Below are 18,108 nucleotides of genomic sequence, written 5' to 3' on the forward strand. Positions count from 1 at the left end.
GTCTTTGTAGTGTCAGGTCGATGAGGACATGTGTCTGCATCAGAGATGGGCGAATAGAGTCTGGTGGTAGCCTACGGTACTTGACTTCCATTCAGAATTCCATTTGTGATCCAACCAAGTAGCTGCACAGATGTCTTGCTCATCTTTGCTTGTCAAGTGACAAGCAGAATTTTGCATTTGTATGTACTTTGCAGATGCAATTTTGGTAAAGAGGTGACTTTCTTCAACCATAAACAGATAAAACCAAGCAACCACACGGCATTTAACATATATAATATATTAAACTGAACATAAAGATGCTTTGCAGATGCACCACCTAACTCAATATATAAATTAATAAATAACGAGGCTCTCAAATCGTCTTTTCTTCTATATATATAATATGTTGTAAAGCTGGTAATGGATTTGAAAAATAAAATTTATTTTCTTACTGAAACAGAAATTTTTATTGTTTTCTTGTTGAAATATTATAGATTTTTAATAAAGAAAATTTTTAAGTTATGGAAAACAGAGTCCATTTAAAGCTTGATCGAAGTGCTGCCTCTGCTATTGATGCATATTGGGAATATAGGAACATTGTTGGTGATGATGATCAAGGAAAATTATTTACTCCTGAAGAGTACGAGGCATACAAAAAAGAAGTTTTGCCGAAAAGATTAAATAATCGACTTTATGTAAGCTGGTCAAATCCTTCTGGTATGGATTGCAAGTTGGTCGGTCCAGAAACTCCGTGTTTTTGCACACATAGGTATAAACAACACAAAACTGACTTTGATGGACCTGTTTCAAACAATAGTGAGTTACGATGCAATGTTAGAAACTGCCAATGCTCAGGTTATCACTTCATCCCAAAAAATGGAAATCAAGATTTGAGGTGTCATTGTAAACATACTGCAACTGAGCATTTTGAAAAATCACCATACAAGTGCAAGATTAGAAGTTGTAAATGTACTGAGTTTGGAACATCCTTTCGTTGTGGATGTGGTACATTAGTTGCAGCTCATACACTGCTGATAGAAACTAGAGATGAACGGTTGAAACGAGGACACCCAGTTGCCAGAGAAGAAACCCCTTATGCAGCAATGGGTGGCTTGACTGGTTTAAGCTCTCTCATAGATGGATACATGCGCTTAGATGACAGTGGAATCGGAGCTCCCTCAAGAGAATTTTTAGAACAACCATCTACGTCACAATCTCCTGGTGCAGGGCCAAGCCAGCAGTTATCCTACAGCTCCCACCGCAGCGCAGCTCAACAATTCAAAAGTAATGATGCTTCTGTGACCAAAGGCTATGCCAGATCATCAAAGAAGTGATTATAAGCTTTCAAAAACCTTGGATTTATGATATTTAAGTTATACGGTCATCATCATCATCATAATCCATCGTCGGTTTGTTCCCCACTAGTGGGGGTGGCCGATTGTTTCCGCGCAGCAATTGTCTTAATCCCTTTTCTTCATTTCACCCTGTCCCTTGCATCTTCCTCCTTCAGTCCGACTTTTTTAAACTCATCCTTCACTTGTTGTTTCCACGTTCTTCTTGGACGACCGCGTTTCCTCTTCCCATCCACCTTTAGATCTAGTGCCTTTCTAAGAAAACTTCCTTCCTCCCTCCTTATCGGTAATACGGTAATATTTAAATTGATTTCAAAATATAGATTTAGTTTATATAGCTGTACCATCTGGCATTATTTTTTGTTGACATGTAGTACTTGTCAACAAAAAATAAACCTAACTCAATAATGTACCTTCCATGGTATGACATGAAATTGGACGTTTCAACATAGATTTTAAGATAGATTATTGTTGTCACTTGAAAATTTTATTTTGCATTTAAGACATGTACAATGTACATAGTGAATTATTTGTGATAGCACTTAGCATTGTTATAGTAGCCTAGGCTACTATGTCTTGTACATGTACTTTGTCAGAATATAATTTTCGATTTTTTTTTTAGAGGTATATATTATAATATCTTCTGTGTCCATCGCTTTGACTAGTTGGTTCTTTTTAACTTAATGTTCAGTCATGTTGAGTATATTTATCCAAGTCATTCTCTTGAGGAATACGGTATTTCATTACTCCCTGAGCTGTTACGTTTCGGTAAAAGCTATTCTATATTTTCATAGTGTCACCTTGTTTCTACTAAACTATTTCACCAAGTGAGTGTACGTCGAACTGTTGCCAATATTGTTGAATGTTCAATCAACAGTTACAACAATTTTCAGATTTAATTTTGTAATTTGTTTAAACCAATGTTTGGTTTGGAAAAGAAAGTAGTTATCATTTTCTAACAAAAAACTTGTTTGTGCAACGTGTGTGCTCAGACAATTATCTAAACAGCCTTATTATTCCTTGTTCAATTTTTACAAACAAATTTTTACAAAAATATAGCAAAGATATCATTCATAACATACCTAAGCAGCAGATTTGTCATTTTTATATTGATTCAACATTTGCATATGGTGGAATTTGCCATCTGGGTAGAGACTAGTTGCATATTCTTGGACTACAAGTGTACTGTATAATATATATATACCTGATAAACTTAGTGAGTGTTGGTGTTTTGTACTTCTCTGTTGAAGCTACTTCTTGTTATGTTTGTTTGACAAGAACGTTTTGCACTGTCTTAGACTCTCAAGTAAATTGACATAATGTTGTGTGAAGTGATTAACAAAGGTACGGTACTTATGTCTTGAGTAGGCCACTAATTTGCAATGCATTTTGTATTTGAATAGTTACATGGGATACTTACTGTGCTAAGTTATAATCCATTTTTATTCCATATTATACATCATCCATTTTTTATCTTTGACTGTGATTGATCAAAAACATAAACATGGTTGCAATAATTTTGCAAATTTATACGAATTTATTATTTTTTAATTTTTATACAATATATACACTTTATATAGTTGAAATACTTTTGGGATTATGCTTTTTTTTAACTTTTACATAAATCTATTTAATCTATCTTCAAAGATGTATATATTTGTTAAACAAGTTTTATATACCGGTATTGTTATTGTCATGCACTGTTATGTTTATTTTCACTGTAACCTGTATATAATTTAGACTTGCAGTAGTTGTAGCACAACTCGGTGGCATTGATTGCTTCAAAATGAATAAATTCACTGACTTATTTAAACGAAGTTATGGAGTGGTGATTGGGATGTGCCACTTGCAAGCTTTACCAGGTATCTGCTTCACTTACTAAGAACTTAACTTTTTGTCATCATATTTCTAACCAAACAGTTTTAGTTCAATCAGAAGTGAAGAGCTTTGTCTTGGTTGACTTGGTAAAAAATCTCATTCACCTTTGGATCGTTTCTTCCTTGTTGTTCCTTGCTTAATTGTTGTTCACTCGTCCATGTCAAAGTCTTCTATGTCTAACCCACAAGCCTGAATAATAAACATGTTAATTAATGCAAAGTGAGGCCAGAACCAACATTGTTGTACTGTTCGAAGTAAATCCTGAATCGTGTGATGGTTTTATAAGGCTTGTTCAATTCCTATGATTCTTGGAGTTTTTAAATCCCATAGTTTATGCAATACCATTGGCATGCAAATGTTGATATTGCTATAATAATGGTCCTTACAATAAAATAAGAACAAGCATTGCTGAAGTTAACTATCTTAGTGTAATTTTATTTAATGTGAAGCCATTATTTTACAACTCTAATGAGCTTGTAAAAAATTAATATTAAACGGAAAATCACCCACCTCAGTTTTTAGGTTGACATTAGTTCTGTCCAATGTCACCAATATCTCAATCTCCAGGCTCCCCCATGAATTCGATGCGGTTAGCAAAAATCACTGACTTGGTTTTAAAGGAAGCAGAGGTCATGCTCAACCATGGTGTGGTAAGCAGCTTGACTGAATTTATTTATTGTCCAGATGAGCAGCTTTGTAGATTAGATGGAGCTTTCACAATCAAGAATATCTCTGTGTGCTATTCAATTTTGTCATTCTCAAACTTGTATTTTGAAATAACACATTGCGTGTCACTTTCGAGTGAGGTAGGCTAAACAAAATAAATATAAACAATAAAGACAGCACAGAACTTAAATAAATAGTGCACACTGGGTATGGCCACGGAGATACCTCCGTGTGACATTTTCCCATTTGTGGAACCTAAGCTCCAAAAATAGTACTACCGCCAACCTTGCCAAAGTGCTCAAACTACGCTTTGATGATAGTGAATATTTACCAGGGCTGGGTTCGAACCATACGGACCCAACTACAACTTGACCAATTTTTAAGGTTCAATTCAGAAAATTCTTCTTGCTCCAATTCCATGGTCCTTTGTGTTGTTAGATTAAAATTATCTCAATCATAAATGCTTTAAGGACTGCCTTAGTCTAGATATGTCAGAATGCTTAATACCTGATGGTATTCCCTTGATATTGATAGTATACTGGCAGGTTAGTGTTTTATCTTAGTACTTCCAAGATGTAATTCGTACAACTCCACAGAAATAAGGATAAAAATGAAATAGTAGCACTACAAGAGCATTACGAACAGGCGTCGTCCGTTTCTTGTAGAAGAAGATATTTTTAAAACTCTACGTCGGTTGAAAAAATGTTGAAGTCAACCAAAACAAATCCGATTTTTGGATTTGTCTACTGGCAAATAATGAAATTGCTTTAAGAACAAAACGTTGGGAAAGCTCTGAAGTTGAGCTTTCATAACATATAATAAAACGAAACACCGTTTTATAGAATCTGTCTTAAAATCCTCAACAAGGTGATCCTAGCAAAAAAACTTTGCTTCAACCATTGATAAGCGCTTGCTACACCTTTCCAGACAGCAAAATCCGCCATTTTTTGCTGTCTGGTTTGTTTATTCCGTTAAACAAGCTGTTAGGAAGTGACCAAATAATTCCAAGATATTTGTTATAGTGCTGGGATAAGCTGTTTGGGTGCACATTGCGTGGAACGCTCGAACTGTCTACCGCTCATATAAGATCCCTAGGTTACATCTTCTGTTCACAGTTTTCTAGTGTTTTTCCATTGAACGTTGTAAAGAAATGCAACAGATAAGATAATTCTTTCATTTTCTACTCACTGTTTATATACATAGTGTTTATTCAATCATTTCCAAAACGATTGTTTTATCGCAGATAACCTGCTTTCTTTAAGGATTCCATCATGATAGAGAACATGCACGACGTACCTTATGTAAAGAGCACCGAGTTGGGCCCAGAAGTGGTGGCAAGTATGGCTGTAGTTGCCACCCAGTTACGTCAACACTTTCCGAAGGTTCCCATAGGAATTCAAATATTATCCGGCGGGAACGCTCAAGCACTGGCTGTGGCAAAGTGTGCAGGTTAGTCTTTTTGTTTGTTTTTAATTTGTCATCTTGCCAGTTACTGGTAAGTACATATGCTTCTTGTTACACAAACGAATATCTGTACATAATTTAAAACCTCCAAGAATTTGCCTTGCTGGAGCATCGCGTATTGCTGCTTTCTTTTTTATTCACGACGTATTACCGAAGAAAAGGTTATAAACTGTAAGATTTAGTTCCAAGCATTGCATTGGCAGATTTGAACTTCATCCGTTGTGAGAGTTTCGTGTTCTCTCATGTGGGTGATGAAGGATGGATGGATGCGTGCGCTGGACCTCTCCTCCGGTACAGGAGATCTATTGATGCTGACCATGTTTTGATCTTCACTGACGCAAAGAAGAAGCACAGGTCTTCCAAGTTCCAACTAAATAGTTCTTTCCTTGCAGCGATTGCCTTCACTCCTATTCTCCATCTCATTCTATCCTTCGCATTTTCTTTTTTTAGTCCGACTTTGTCTGCCTCATTCTTCACCTGTTCTTTTCATGTTTTTTTATAACCTCCCCGTTTCCTCTTCCCATCTACCTTCAAAGTCAGTGTCTTTCAAAGTATACTTCTTCCTTGGTACATGTCCATACCATCCTACTCTATTTGCCTGGCAAGTTGTTCAATAGTCTCCCTCATGTCCTACATATCCATCAGTTCTTCAGTCTTTTTCTCCCTATCATGTTTCACTGTCCGTACAATATTGCAGGCCGCACACAACTCCGGCATGTTATGATATATATACTGCAACTCTAAGATTATCTCTATCGCTTACCTCAATAACTGCAGGGGATAGGTTTAATCTTGAACATGTGTGCCGTCACTCATGAGTAAAAACTCCGCCGAAAATGTTGAGTCGACCAAAATAAATTGGTCATACAAGAATGCCAACTTTACAATGGGTGCAATGCCTGACATTGCTTCTATCTGGTTGCAAACTAGTTTCGTGTGTCTTCCACTGCAGCAGATCAATTTTTATGGTGTTACATGTTGTCGGCTGATTTGAAATACAAAACTGGCAGTCAGCTATATTCCTTGTTGCGCTTACTCGTCTGTTATTCCAGGTTACTTCAAACGTAGTTGCTAATCCTCTTCGCTTAAATCATGAACTGTTTTTCTCCACGCAGCTCGCATAGTGTCACCAGCGACATTAACATTGCTGAGACTGCTCGAGCGATGGAGTTCTTTCTGTCTGACGGAATTGTGGTTACTGGAACAGAAACTGGGGTTGCAGCAAAAGAAAGTGATATGCAAGGTACATCCTACTTTTGTATCATTTTTCTAGTAACTTCCGTTGTTTCCCCGACTGAGAGACGAAGATTTTAAATACTTTTTTTTTCAAAATCTATAAAGTATCATCGAAAAGTTTAAAGTTCTTTAATTTTAATAAATCAGACTTAAGCTAGTATTAAGTCGTCGTCTTTGAATGTATTTGTTCGTCGTCTTTGAATGGGTTAGGGGCCGGCGATCGAATGCGATCAGTATGACAAGCATCTTGCAGTAGCCCAATGAGAAACGTCGCTGAATCTACAAAATTGACGTAAGAAAACGTTAGTTTGACATTCTATTCGGGCTGCCGAAAACAAAATGTTTTGACCCAGAATTCGTTTGTCTCTGTCTCGTTTCGAATGAAAAATAATTTTGTTTCGTTATGAAACAAATCCGTTGCTAGATTTGTAATACTTGAAGGTAAAGGTGAGTTCCATACTTAAATCCAAGCATCGGGTGATGAGAGGATCTCATTGTATAAGCCTTCGACACTGATCAGAGTAGGGCAGCCAGTTCATTTCTCTCGGCCGCCTCACCCAATTTATTACACCTTGGATATAATACTTGACGCAAGAAGAAAATGTTGCCAAAACTATTTTCTTTCCAGCGGTGCAGTCGTCAGTGGATGCTCCGGTGTTGGTTGGTTCCGGAGTAACTGCGGATAATGTGGATAAATACATAACCGCATCCGCCTTCATCATTGGGTCCCACTTTAAAAGCAAAGGGTTTTGGTCGAATCCAGTATCGTCTAGAAGAGTGGAAGCATTTATGAAGAAAACAAAGGAACTAAGAACATAGCCCTCTTGGTCGAATCCAAAGTTCATATTACCTCATTGTAGCATGGCAATGCAATCAGGCGATCTAGATTACACGCTAGGGTGGCTCGTTTTTGAACTTTTTTTTTAAATTCTCTCGGGGTAGTGGGGAAATGGTGCCAATGAGTGAGAAAACGCTCATGGCAAAATTTGAGATTTGTAACAAATTGTCTTCAGCCTCCTCATAGGGCCCAAAAATCGAAAAATGAGGTCAAAAACGCATTTTTTTTCAAAAATATTTTTAGTTTGGGTAGATACAATATTGTTTAGATATGTCTAATTGGCCTAAGAAAAAAAATTGGAGTCTTTTTTTTTTTTCTTTTTTTTTAAATTTTCATTTTGCTAAAAATTTAACATTTTTGTTTGTGGTACATAACTACAAACTTCGTCAGTGACATAAATTCAAATAAAAGACGTCACTTTTTCCTACTAAATTTACCCAATTTCATTAAAAAATGACGCAACAGCTCAGGGCAGGTCTATAAAGAGAAATACAATGACATTTTATAGCTGGCAAAATGTCTAACGCAATTATGTATCATGTAACCACCCACAAAAATGCGAAATTTTCAGCAAAATGGAAATTTTCAGAAGCTGTAAGGAAGCTGAAGGAATAGTTCAAATGACTCCAATTTTTTTTCTTAGGTTAATTAGATATATCTAAACAATATTGTATCTACCCAAACTAAAAATATTTTTGAAAAAAAATGCGTTTTTGACCCCATTTTTCGATTTTTGGGCCCCATGAGGAGGCTGAAGACAATTTTTTACAAATCTCAAATTTTGTCATGAGCGTTTTCTCACTCATTGGCACCATTTCCCCACTACCCCGAGAGAATTAAAAAAAAAAGTTCAAAAACGAGCCAACCTATTGCACGCCCACACGGTGATTTTTGGAATATGCTACAGTAATTTTATTCGTGAATTCTTTGTAGCAATTTCTACTTTTACCTAAATAATGTTGTGTAATTGTCAAAGTAGGCTATTTTCTTTCTTGATAAACGCGTTGTTCTTCCACTTTCATTCTATGTTGTGGAGACACCGACCTCTCATGACGTCATAGACGCTTTGCATAAAATCCATTGGCCCAGCACATGGACTTCTATATAGTAGTATCTGGACTAGAAACAGGAAAACGCGGGTGACCAAATTGAGGCCAGCTTCAATTCTGCATTCTTACCATTCATTGTTGATTTTTAATATATTTCTCACTGTTTGAACTCAGTGGGCCCAAAAAACTTCTTAAAGTGAAGGAAGTTTCAGTTCAAAAAATAAAACTACGATTTTCTTCAAAATACTATTTGGAAAAAAATTTTTGAACAAACTTAGTGGCAGTTCTTACGTTACATTTTTACATGAAAAAGTAAATATATAATATCTGTATGATACACTTGTAGCCTTTTCATTAACTCATAAAGTCAGCAAATTCATTACCATATACTACAATACAATTTATTAGGTTTAACCACCCAATTATTTCACGCAATATTCAGCGGTCTTTACAAAAATTCGAAATTAACAGATACGCATACAACAGTCACTAGCAGAAAGAACTAATTCATCTACGAGAATCACTCAGTAGACCTATCAACTACAAATTTAAGTGAAACTTCAAAATAAAAATACCAAACGTTTTAGCATACTTCTAGTGATATAGCACGATATGATACGCAAAACTATGAGTGCAGATATTGTTAAAAGTTAACAACTTCCTTGACACCAATCAAAGTAGTTGACTGCAACAAGGCAACACCAAAATTACACCAACAAAATACATCCTACACATACATCCTAAAACTGTACAGTGTACAGGTGTTAAAAATTACAGTCATGAGTAGACACACAACCAGTCAGCCATAGCTGTTGTCCGAATAATGCAGCACTGACAAAATTAAACATCATGTAAGCCTATAAACAATATACACAGGAGTGAAAATTGCAATGAAATGTTGGCACACACATAATGTGGATGTCCGCAATAATGCAGAACTAAACGTATACATTATACAATACACATGATAAATAAACAATAGGCTATATATTGGAATACTCTCACACACCAGTTACATACCAAGTACGATGAGAGAGTGAGATGTTTGAATGGTTACATGTAATTCATTTTTATATTTAATTTATCCACATAGAAGCATAATATGCACTTCAATTTCTTTTCCCAGAAAGTTTTTTTTGTTTCCGCTTTGCTCTGGCGGTCTCATTTTCTGTTAGATTTTTAACCAAATTTTTGCACATGCAATTGAAAAAGCGAATTGCTATTCCATGCAAGATGTTATGGCCTTTATGGCATGCTATGCAAACAGACCAGGGAGAAATTACTCGTCCTTCATAAAATGAAATGGATACTATTTCTGTGAAAATAGCTCTTTGCTCAAAACCACCACTCAAACCACTCAGAAATTCGTTTCTCAATTCGCTGGCACTGCAAACTTCAGCAAATACCCTCCAGCAGAGAGAACCGATGCCAAACAATTCTGGAGTGGGTCTCCACAGTCCACCTCGATTAACTTCATCAAAGAAGCTGGCAGCACTCGCAGGTAAGGTTAAAGTGGGATCTTCAAAATCCTGATCAACAGATGCAGTTGTCACGTCTTTGCAAGCATCACATTTAGTGCACCTGACCAGCGATCGGCAGCAGTACCCAGTTACATAATAAATAATTGCGGCATCATTTTCCGTAGGAATGATGATGAACATCAATTCAGCCTGGAGAGATTCAGCTTTACAACTTATCTCCTGTGCAGTGCTGCTTCTTTCATTTGCTGCTTTATTGATCGCTTCAAGTGAAATGCCTGAATACTTCAGCAAGGAAATTGCACGAATCTTTCGGTCACTCTCCAGGAGCTGCCTCATGGAAATGAAGTAATTTGCTCCATTGAGTTGCCTTATTCTTCCAAAGCGTCCCTCAATGTTGTCGGACTGAATTTTTCCCAGCAACACATATTTAAACCCACATACATTGAACAAGTGCTTGGCAAGGCCAGTAATGGCAACACAACTCTGCCGCAGAGCCAAAAATGTTTCTTTAGTTAATCCGGGCAACTGCAACAAGAATTTCAAAATGTTCAATTTCAGGTAATAAATATAATATATGTGTTTCATGCAACTGGGCGCTATTGAGAAATATTCGCTATCGATGGATCGTAAGCCTAAGCATAGGGTTAGATTGGGGTTCGAGTAATTACCCTCATGATTTATAACTTATCCATCGATGGCGCAGCGTGACTGATAGCACAACTCACTTGATCTCACCCAATATAATTATATATTACTGGTGTACAATGTTCCCTCTAAGAAATTAGCCACTGTGCAACTGTCACAAAATTGTACAGTAACACCGATGTCCTGTCAAACAATTTCACAAAAACCGTCAAATGTTTGCGCTAAAAATTTGCTTATTCAATTTTGATGGCTAAAGTATATGTTATAGTATGTGAAAAATGCATCACGGCAAAAAAAATTTTTGAAAATTGGAAAAGCGGTTTTCGAGATATCGCGTTTTTAAATTATTGGGATGCCACTAGGTGGCGCTGTTGATGTGCCCAATGTTTTTTGATTTTAGGGTTATCTTTGAGGTAGAAAGTCGGTTGAAGTGTCTATTCCACCATTTTTCATGATGCAGAATGAAAAAATGGTGTCAATTTTAGTCTACAAGCATTAGCTAAGGAGTTGTGGGGCATTTAAAAAAATTTGGGTGACCAAATGCCAACCCTCAAATTTCGATGTGGGTAACAGGATATCCCTAAAAAAATTTTGTTCTTGAAAGTTTCTTGCATATACTGCATGATAATATAATCTTTTTTCATGAGACTTGTCCTTTTTATTTAATTCAAAAAGGTAGTCATGGTATCTATTGTAACTACACTAATAAAAAAAGGTATGCAGTAATATATGTTATAAGGCCTGTCTTATGATGTCATAGTGTAAGAGGCCAAGTTGTAGTTTTATTGTTATTTTTGTCATAATCATTGCTTAGTCTATATTATAACAACACAGACAAAATCTCAAATTCAAAGCATTGAACAACCTTAAACTGCCACAGCTTTTATAAAACCTGAATGTAGGTTGGAATCATAATGATGTCACAATGAAAAAAAAAAATTTTTGGGAAATCTGTAATTTGTTATGGTGACATCATAAGCAAGCATCATTTGAATACTGCATTAATAGATCATATAACTTCTCATGCAAGTCTTTGATAAAAGGTTACATTGTGCAAAAAGGACTAAAGTCTCGTAAAAAAGATTATATTATCATGAAGTATATGCAAGAAACTTTCAAGAAGAAAATTTTTTTTGGGATATCTCGTTACCCACATAAAATATTTAACATTTAAATGCCCCATAACTCCTTAGCTAATGCTTGTAGACTAAAATTGAAACCATTTTTGATTTCTGCATCATGAAAAATGGTGGAATAGACACTTCAACCTACTTTCTACCTCCAATACAACCCTAAAATCAAAAAACATTGGGCACATCAACAGTGCCACCTAGTGGCACCCCAAAAATTTAAAAACGCGATATCTCGAAAACCGCTTTTCCAATTTAAAAAAAAAATTTTTTGCCTAAGTTCAAATTTTGTAAATAACAAACTATATATCAAAACCAACACCTTTTGAAACCTAGTGGTTACATTTCTTACTAAAGTTTGTTGAATTATAATGGAATGCCTCTTAAAGGTAACACTGCTGGCGAACTTTCACTTTCGCATAGGAAAGATCATTTAACTCATCATTTCAGTAACGGCAACAATTCAGTAGCATAACTCAATGGGGAATTTACATCTCACAGTCAAATGTAAACATCAGGATAAACAACTTTACATATCAATAAGATACTTATAATAGTAGCTTATCACTAATTACAAGTTGGACTAACCTTAGAATTTTTCCACATTGTCGTATAATTTGCAACATTGATCAAAAATTCCAGTTTCCAGTCCTCTGGCGACCTCACAGAGTCACGGAATAGATCTCGCTTATGTTTTCCGATGGTACTGATAGATACATTTAATATTGACCACAGTTGTATGAATAGTTCAATTGTTCTGGCTGTTTCTTCAAAATCATACTGCTTCAGAGCATTAACAGTTGACTCATGAAACAATGAGAGGGCTAACTTTACATTAACTAGTAAAAACAGAGAGAGACTGTTCACCAGGCATTTGGTAATAAAATTAATTTGCGTTCTTCTGGTGACTATTTACTAGGTTACCTCGTGATGTTAAAGATAATAACTAGCTTTTGTATTTCCGACGTTTCGTCAGTCAGCACGACTGACTTTATCAAGGTGGCTAAAACAGGTTAACACAACCTGTTCAGCAACGATGGCACAACACAAAAACATACTGATAAAATGAATAGAGTAAAGCAGCAAGAATCAGAATTAAAACACACAACAAGATACCTAGAGGTTAAACTAAATGCAGTGAATGCCTAAAACCAGTAGGCTACTTTCCAACAGCGTAAATTTATCTATCTATTGGGCCACTGTCAAGAAACGTTGAAAAGAAAGAGTTGAAAAGACTTTACATTAACTTTTTCAATTGTTTTAGGATTAAGCACAGTCTCGCTCAAGCGATGGGCAATTTTCAACGGTTTCCCACACTCCATGTTGTACACTGACTGAATGTCAGAAAATTTTGCTGTAATGGGATGAGGTACCAGAGGCAGCAAGCTTGGTAGTTGAAACACTTTTCTTGTTAAAAAGTTGTTGTAAATGTTCTTGATGACATGTGTCGGATCAAATATTAGGAACATTTTACCACCAGAGAGATTGTTATCGACAGAGGCTTTCCAACCCTCATCACCAACAAATTCTTTAAAAAATTTCCTGTTTGCAGGAGCATTGTCGACAGAAATCCCGACAACATTAAACCCCACCTCATTCAGCAAAATCATTACTTTTTCAAAGCAACTTTTTTGTGTTTCCGCTCTCAAATTTCTTACTGGGTAGATTCCCACCATATCTCTGTACCCACTGGAAAGAGATTTGATCATGAAGCACAATGCCGTAGCAGCAACTTCACAATTGTCTGTCAGGCCATATACCTGGCCCCCACTTGATTCGACACGCTTGGCAAGATAGATCTCATCGATCATAAATACGACATTTCTGTCAAATGCATTCAACTTTGAATATCGCATGTCCAAATACTTAGCATCATCTAGTCCAGTCCTTCTGTCAAGGTTCATAGTAATTTTTCTTAACGTTTTCACTGGTGGTAGCATCAGTAGGCCTACCTGCTCCTCCAGCAATCTTGCATAAGTTACTGCACTTGTGGCATTAAGAATATATGTTATCAACAACAGTTCAACAGAATATCTCCGCTGGTACTTGCTCTTAAATGCCAACTCCACTTGTTTAAGCATAAAGTTCAAAAAGCGAGTTTCTTGGTCATCTTCTGTCAACTCTAACAAGTTTCTCAACAAGTCCATTAGTTTTAACACACAGATGGACAATGACAGAGCTGTCATGTTCCAAGTTTTTTATGAAAACCAGCAAGTTGCTCACTTGTGATAATAGGGATATTTTATTGTCAGAAGACATAATGTGACTGTAGTAAGATGGCGGAAGGAGTTTTTCTTCATGGTATACACTGAGTTCCATATCCTTACTTATAAATACAGTTGCTAAAGCAGTTGGCGGTTGTGCATTTGACAGATAAATCAAATTGGCACCTGTTGTAACATAATATACAACAAATCTTTCAGGTAAAACCTCTGTTGTTAGAGCATTAATTAATGCATCAAAGTTTTCCAACTTATCTTTTGACGAAAATTCTTGTGATTGCATTTCAAGTTGTGCTGCTTCATTTGCGTTCCGTGAGGACACCAACGACCGTCCACTTCTTAACAGCACTTCATTAGGTGTATAATAGGTGGGAAGGCCTGTAAAAATGGTTGGTATGGCACCTGGTTTAAGCCGCCTATTAGATAAGACAAATGATTCTCTTTTCTTTTTACGCCTGAGCTGTTGATCAGAGGAGTGTTCAACAAAATCTTTTTGCTTGAAATGCAGGGAGCACAACCTTGAATATTTAGTGGGTGTGAAATTTTTTCGAGCGACCACCTTCGACCAAGCCCGTAAAAGGTCATCGTTGTTTAATGGGAATGAATGAAATGTGACATTTGGATCTGCCTTTTCTCCACAATAACCAGATTTACAGTTGAAAGCAGAACATTTGTTAACCATTATGATAAAATAGTGAGCTACAAAAATACACATATACCGGTATTATGAATTAGGGGGATTTAGGCATCGTATCCCAATGTGGCATGGAAAAGTAAAACAGTGCCCAGGTTTTTCATACCGGTGTAGCGGTCCAGAAGTTACTGCGGTCCAGGAGTTACCAGGGTTGCCAAATATTTTCTTTAAATTCTTTTGGGAAAACAATTAAATGTTTAACCCTTCAAAAGGTCATATTGACAATTGTAAGCAGTGATTAATCTTAGTTGAAAAAGTATGCATTACTTTAAAAGCAACAAGTTAATTAAATTTTGTTCCAAAATTTTCGCTTTTGTATTGTTTGTGAAAGCATCGGACAGCCCTGGAAACTTCTAATCTGACAGTAATTTCTAGACTGCACTGCCGCAATGGCAGTAACTTCTGGACCACAGTAACTCCTGGACTGTTACACCGGTATGCAAAAAAGCTCGGAAAGGACGCTTGAAGTGGTTAGGGAAACCTGAGTAAGTTAGAGATACACATCTAAGTTAGACTACGGTACTTTTAATTATTGATAGTCTTTCATTGAGTCTTTCTCTGATTTTATCGGAATAAGATTTCCTTGTCAGGTTTTTTATTCACAATACACAAGGTGTTTAGTTCAAGTTCATTCAAAAGTAAGTATTGATACATAAGAATTACCAAAAATATACATGCAGCATAATGTACCAGTAGCGAGTAGGTCTGCCAACAATTGGTTTCAATATCTAACTTACCAGAAAGCGGTAACTTCAGCCACCATTCATAAAGATAGGCCTACTTTACCAACAGTATCCCTTGCCTAATCTGCATTATTCCATAATAGGTAGGCTACACCTTATAATACATTAACCTTTAACCAAAAAGCTGTTTCTAGCAGTGTCTGGTTATTGCCCAAAGACTGCTGATGCTTCAAACCTCCAGAGCTTAGAAATACTGGCCTCATGTCGGTCAGTGACCCGGATTTTCACCAGCAGTGTTTCCAGTCCAGATACTACTATATAGAAGTCCATGCCCAGCAGCTTAGCCCGAGATCTTATGATTAGTATGGCAGGTTTTTGTTGCACTAAAATCGTGAGAAAGTTGCAGTAAAAAGTTGCATTTATGCACAAGTTTTTTTAAATTGCGTATGAGATAAAATTACGTCTGATTGTATGAGATACTCGAAAGGTTCCGTTATCGCTTCTTATTTGCAAAATAACGAATGTACTTTTATAAACACACAGTTTAACTAACTAAGCTATCTCAACAAAATTTGACCTCGAAAGACTAGACACAACCTGTTTCCGTTTGTGTGGGCTTGGTCAAAAGCCAAGCCATAGCCTACTTCCACTTCTAATTTAGTTCGGGCACTGTCGTACTTGGCTGGGGTTGTTGAACTTCTAGCTTGCAAGCCAACTGTTGCGTCATAGATAACATTGAGATGCAACTAATCCATCACATAGCTCTTTGTTATGCAAATCAAAGAGAATAGAACTGTTGTGTTTTTACAACAAATGAATAAAGCTAGACTAAGCTTTCTCAGTTCGGAAACTGTAAACAAAGATGACCGTTTTTGGATGTCTTCTATTCCTTTTTTAAACCAATCGAAAAAGTACGAAATTAAACAATGGTCTCCTCGTGAAAGCGAGCAGAGTTTCCAATTACGTTTCGTAAAACACCATAACACCTCCCACGCAAATTATGAAATTACATAAATCAATGTCGTAAAATGCACGTTCAAGGAAGGTATACATAAACAAGAATGAAGATGTAAAATGATTCTACATATCATTGGGCACCCTGGGTTTGATGGCTCTTTTAGGCCGAATCGAGCTTTGGGGCCTATTCATACCACCGTCAACCTCATGACCCAAACCGGTGCCAGCCAAAGGCTCAGCTGCACTCTCGTATCGTGGACGAAGCTGACCCACGTGTCTGCGCCATATGTGTCCACTGTCAAGTACTCGCACATTAACAGTGCGGGTTCCCAATACTTTGATAACAACAGCTGGAACCCAGCGCGGTTTGTTGCTTTGTGTTTGGCCACACACTAGGGCGTAAACGTTTATATCCTCTGTGTATGGGTTTTTATTCTTATCGCCATCTCCCTTCGCTGATCGGCGAGCTTCTATGACTTGTTTCTTTTGTGCAGCATGGGCAGGTGACGGCAATAGGACGTCGATTTTCGCTCTGATTTGGCGTCCAGTAAGTAGATGACTAGGAGAGTATCCACACGGTCTTCTTCTCTCGTTTGACTTGTAGTAGCTTAGATTGGCAATGCCTCCTCGTGCAGCCAAGATACGGTAGTTGGGTCCAGTTGTCGAATACCAATGATTCCACTTAGGAGCCGTAAGATGGAACATTCGTGAAGTATGTGTTGCATTGTTTGTTCTACCGCTCCGCAGACACATATCGGCGTATTATGCAACCCCATCTAAACAGATTAGCTCCAGTGCAGCCAACGTCACATCCGATCTTGTTCAATGTGACCCATGCCTTTCTTGAGAGGTCTGCTCCAGGAGGGATGGAGAGTGCTGGTATAACTGAAAACTGGGGAGGGATATGTGGCAGCTCGTTTCATTCCTGGGCCCATGTCTTCATGCAGCTGAAGTTCTTATCCACAAGCTGTGTAGCATATCGACACGGTAGAGACGTGCGTAGGTACTGTATCAAAAACACCAGCAGAGCGGCTTTCGGTGAAAGAGTAGACTTTCGCAGAGCTTGTTTGAAGGTTTGAACAAGTCTTTCAACAGCTCCGTTGGTAGCAGGGTGGTAAGGTGCTCCAGTAAGATGGACAATTCCTCTTTCCTTACACCAGTGCTGAAATTCGTTCGACATGAAGGTCGCTGCATTATCCGTCACGAGGCTGTGTGGGTATCCAAAATGAGTAAACGCATCTTCTAGCAGTTCCATAGTGGTATTTGCCGAAACAGAACCGGTTGGATAAATGCAGGGGTATTTAGAATATGCGTCAACTATAACTAGCCAGTTTCTTCCCATGAATTGTACCGCGTGGTCCGCGTGTATCCGGTTCCACGGCTTTTCTGGCAGCATCCACGGATGGTTGTCCATTTTAGAAGGTATATTCTAAAACTCTGCACAATTGGAACACTGTTTGCATTGGTCTTGAATGTCTGTGTCCAGGCGGGCCAATAGACAGCAGTGCGGGCAATTTGCTTCATCTTTTCCATGCCGAAATGTCCAAGATGCAATAATTCAAGAACCGCTTTTTGTAGACTTTGGGGAATCACCAGTCTCGATCCATATAACAAACATCCATGTTCCACTGACAATGACAATGAGTCAGCAATTTTTCTGAAAATTTCAACCTTTTGGTTTTCGGATAGTTTTTCTGATCTTTCCTCATGCGTATATCTCATGGCTGTAGATATAGCTGGATCTTTTGCCGATTCTTTGCGAACGGATTCAGTTGGTTTGATTTGGGCGCTGCTGATTTTAATGGTGTTCACAATGTGAATGTCATCTTCCTCT

General features: G+C 37.3%; 4 protein-coding genes across 4 annotated transcripts; 2 read left to right on the plus strand and 2 right to left on the minus strand.

The window, feature by feature from the left end:
• Window positions 1–481: 481 nt before the first annotated feature.
• LOC145787428 (protein FAM221A-like) lies at window positions 482–1,313 on the plus strand. Its single transcript, XM_082599171.1, has one exon. The coding sequence runs from the start codon at window positions 501–503 to the stop codon at window positions 1,311–1,313; it is 813 nt and encodes a 270-aa protein (XP_082455297.1). The 5' UTR covers window positions 482–500.
• A 1,762-nt stretch (window positions 1,314–3,075) lies between these two features.
• On the plus strand, window positions 3,076–7,394 carry LOC145787429 (uncharacterized protein F13E9.13, mitochondrial-like). The gene is made up of 6 exons (XM_082599172.1): window positions 3,076–3,193; window positions 3,777–3,859; window positions 5,138–5,324; window positions 5,543–5,693; window positions 6,455–6,582; window positions 7,204–7,394. Exons 1-6 carry the CDS (start codon window positions 3,118–3,120, stop codon window positions 7,392–7,394), a joined length of 816 nt encoding a protein of 271 aa, XP_082455298.1. The 5' UTR covers window positions 3,076–3,117.
• Window positions 7,395–13,824: 6,430 nt separating this feature from the next.
• On the minus strand, window positions 13,825–14,622 carry LOC145787247 (uncharacterized). The gene has a single exon (XM_082598962.1). The coding sequence runs from the start codon at window positions 14,620–14,622 to the stop codon at window positions 13,825–13,827; it is 798 nt and encodes a 265-aa protein (XP_082455088.1).
• Window positions 14,623–15,521: 899 nt separating this feature from the next.
• LOC145787248 (uncharacterized) lies at window positions 15,522–17,688 on the minus strand. The gene is made up of 4 exons (XM_082598963.1): window positions 17,282–17,688; window positions 16,469–16,806; window positions 15,895–16,032; window positions 15,522–15,700 (listed from the first exon to the last, which is right to left on the minus strand). The coding sequence occupies exons 1-4, from the start codon at window positions 17,686–17,688 to the stop codon at window positions 15,522–15,524; spliced, it is 1,062 nt and encodes a 353-aa protein (XP_082455089.1).
• Between the last annotated feature and the right edge of the window lie 420 nt (window positions 17,689–18,108).

Source organism: Aplidium turbinatum, chromosome 18, assembly GCF_918807975.1.
Source record: "Aplidium turbinatum chromosome 18, kaAplTurb1.1, whole genome shotgun sequence".
Lineage (NCBI taxonomy): Eukaryota > Metazoa > Chordata > Ascidiacea > Aplousobranchia > Polyclinidae > Aplidium > Aplidium turbinatum.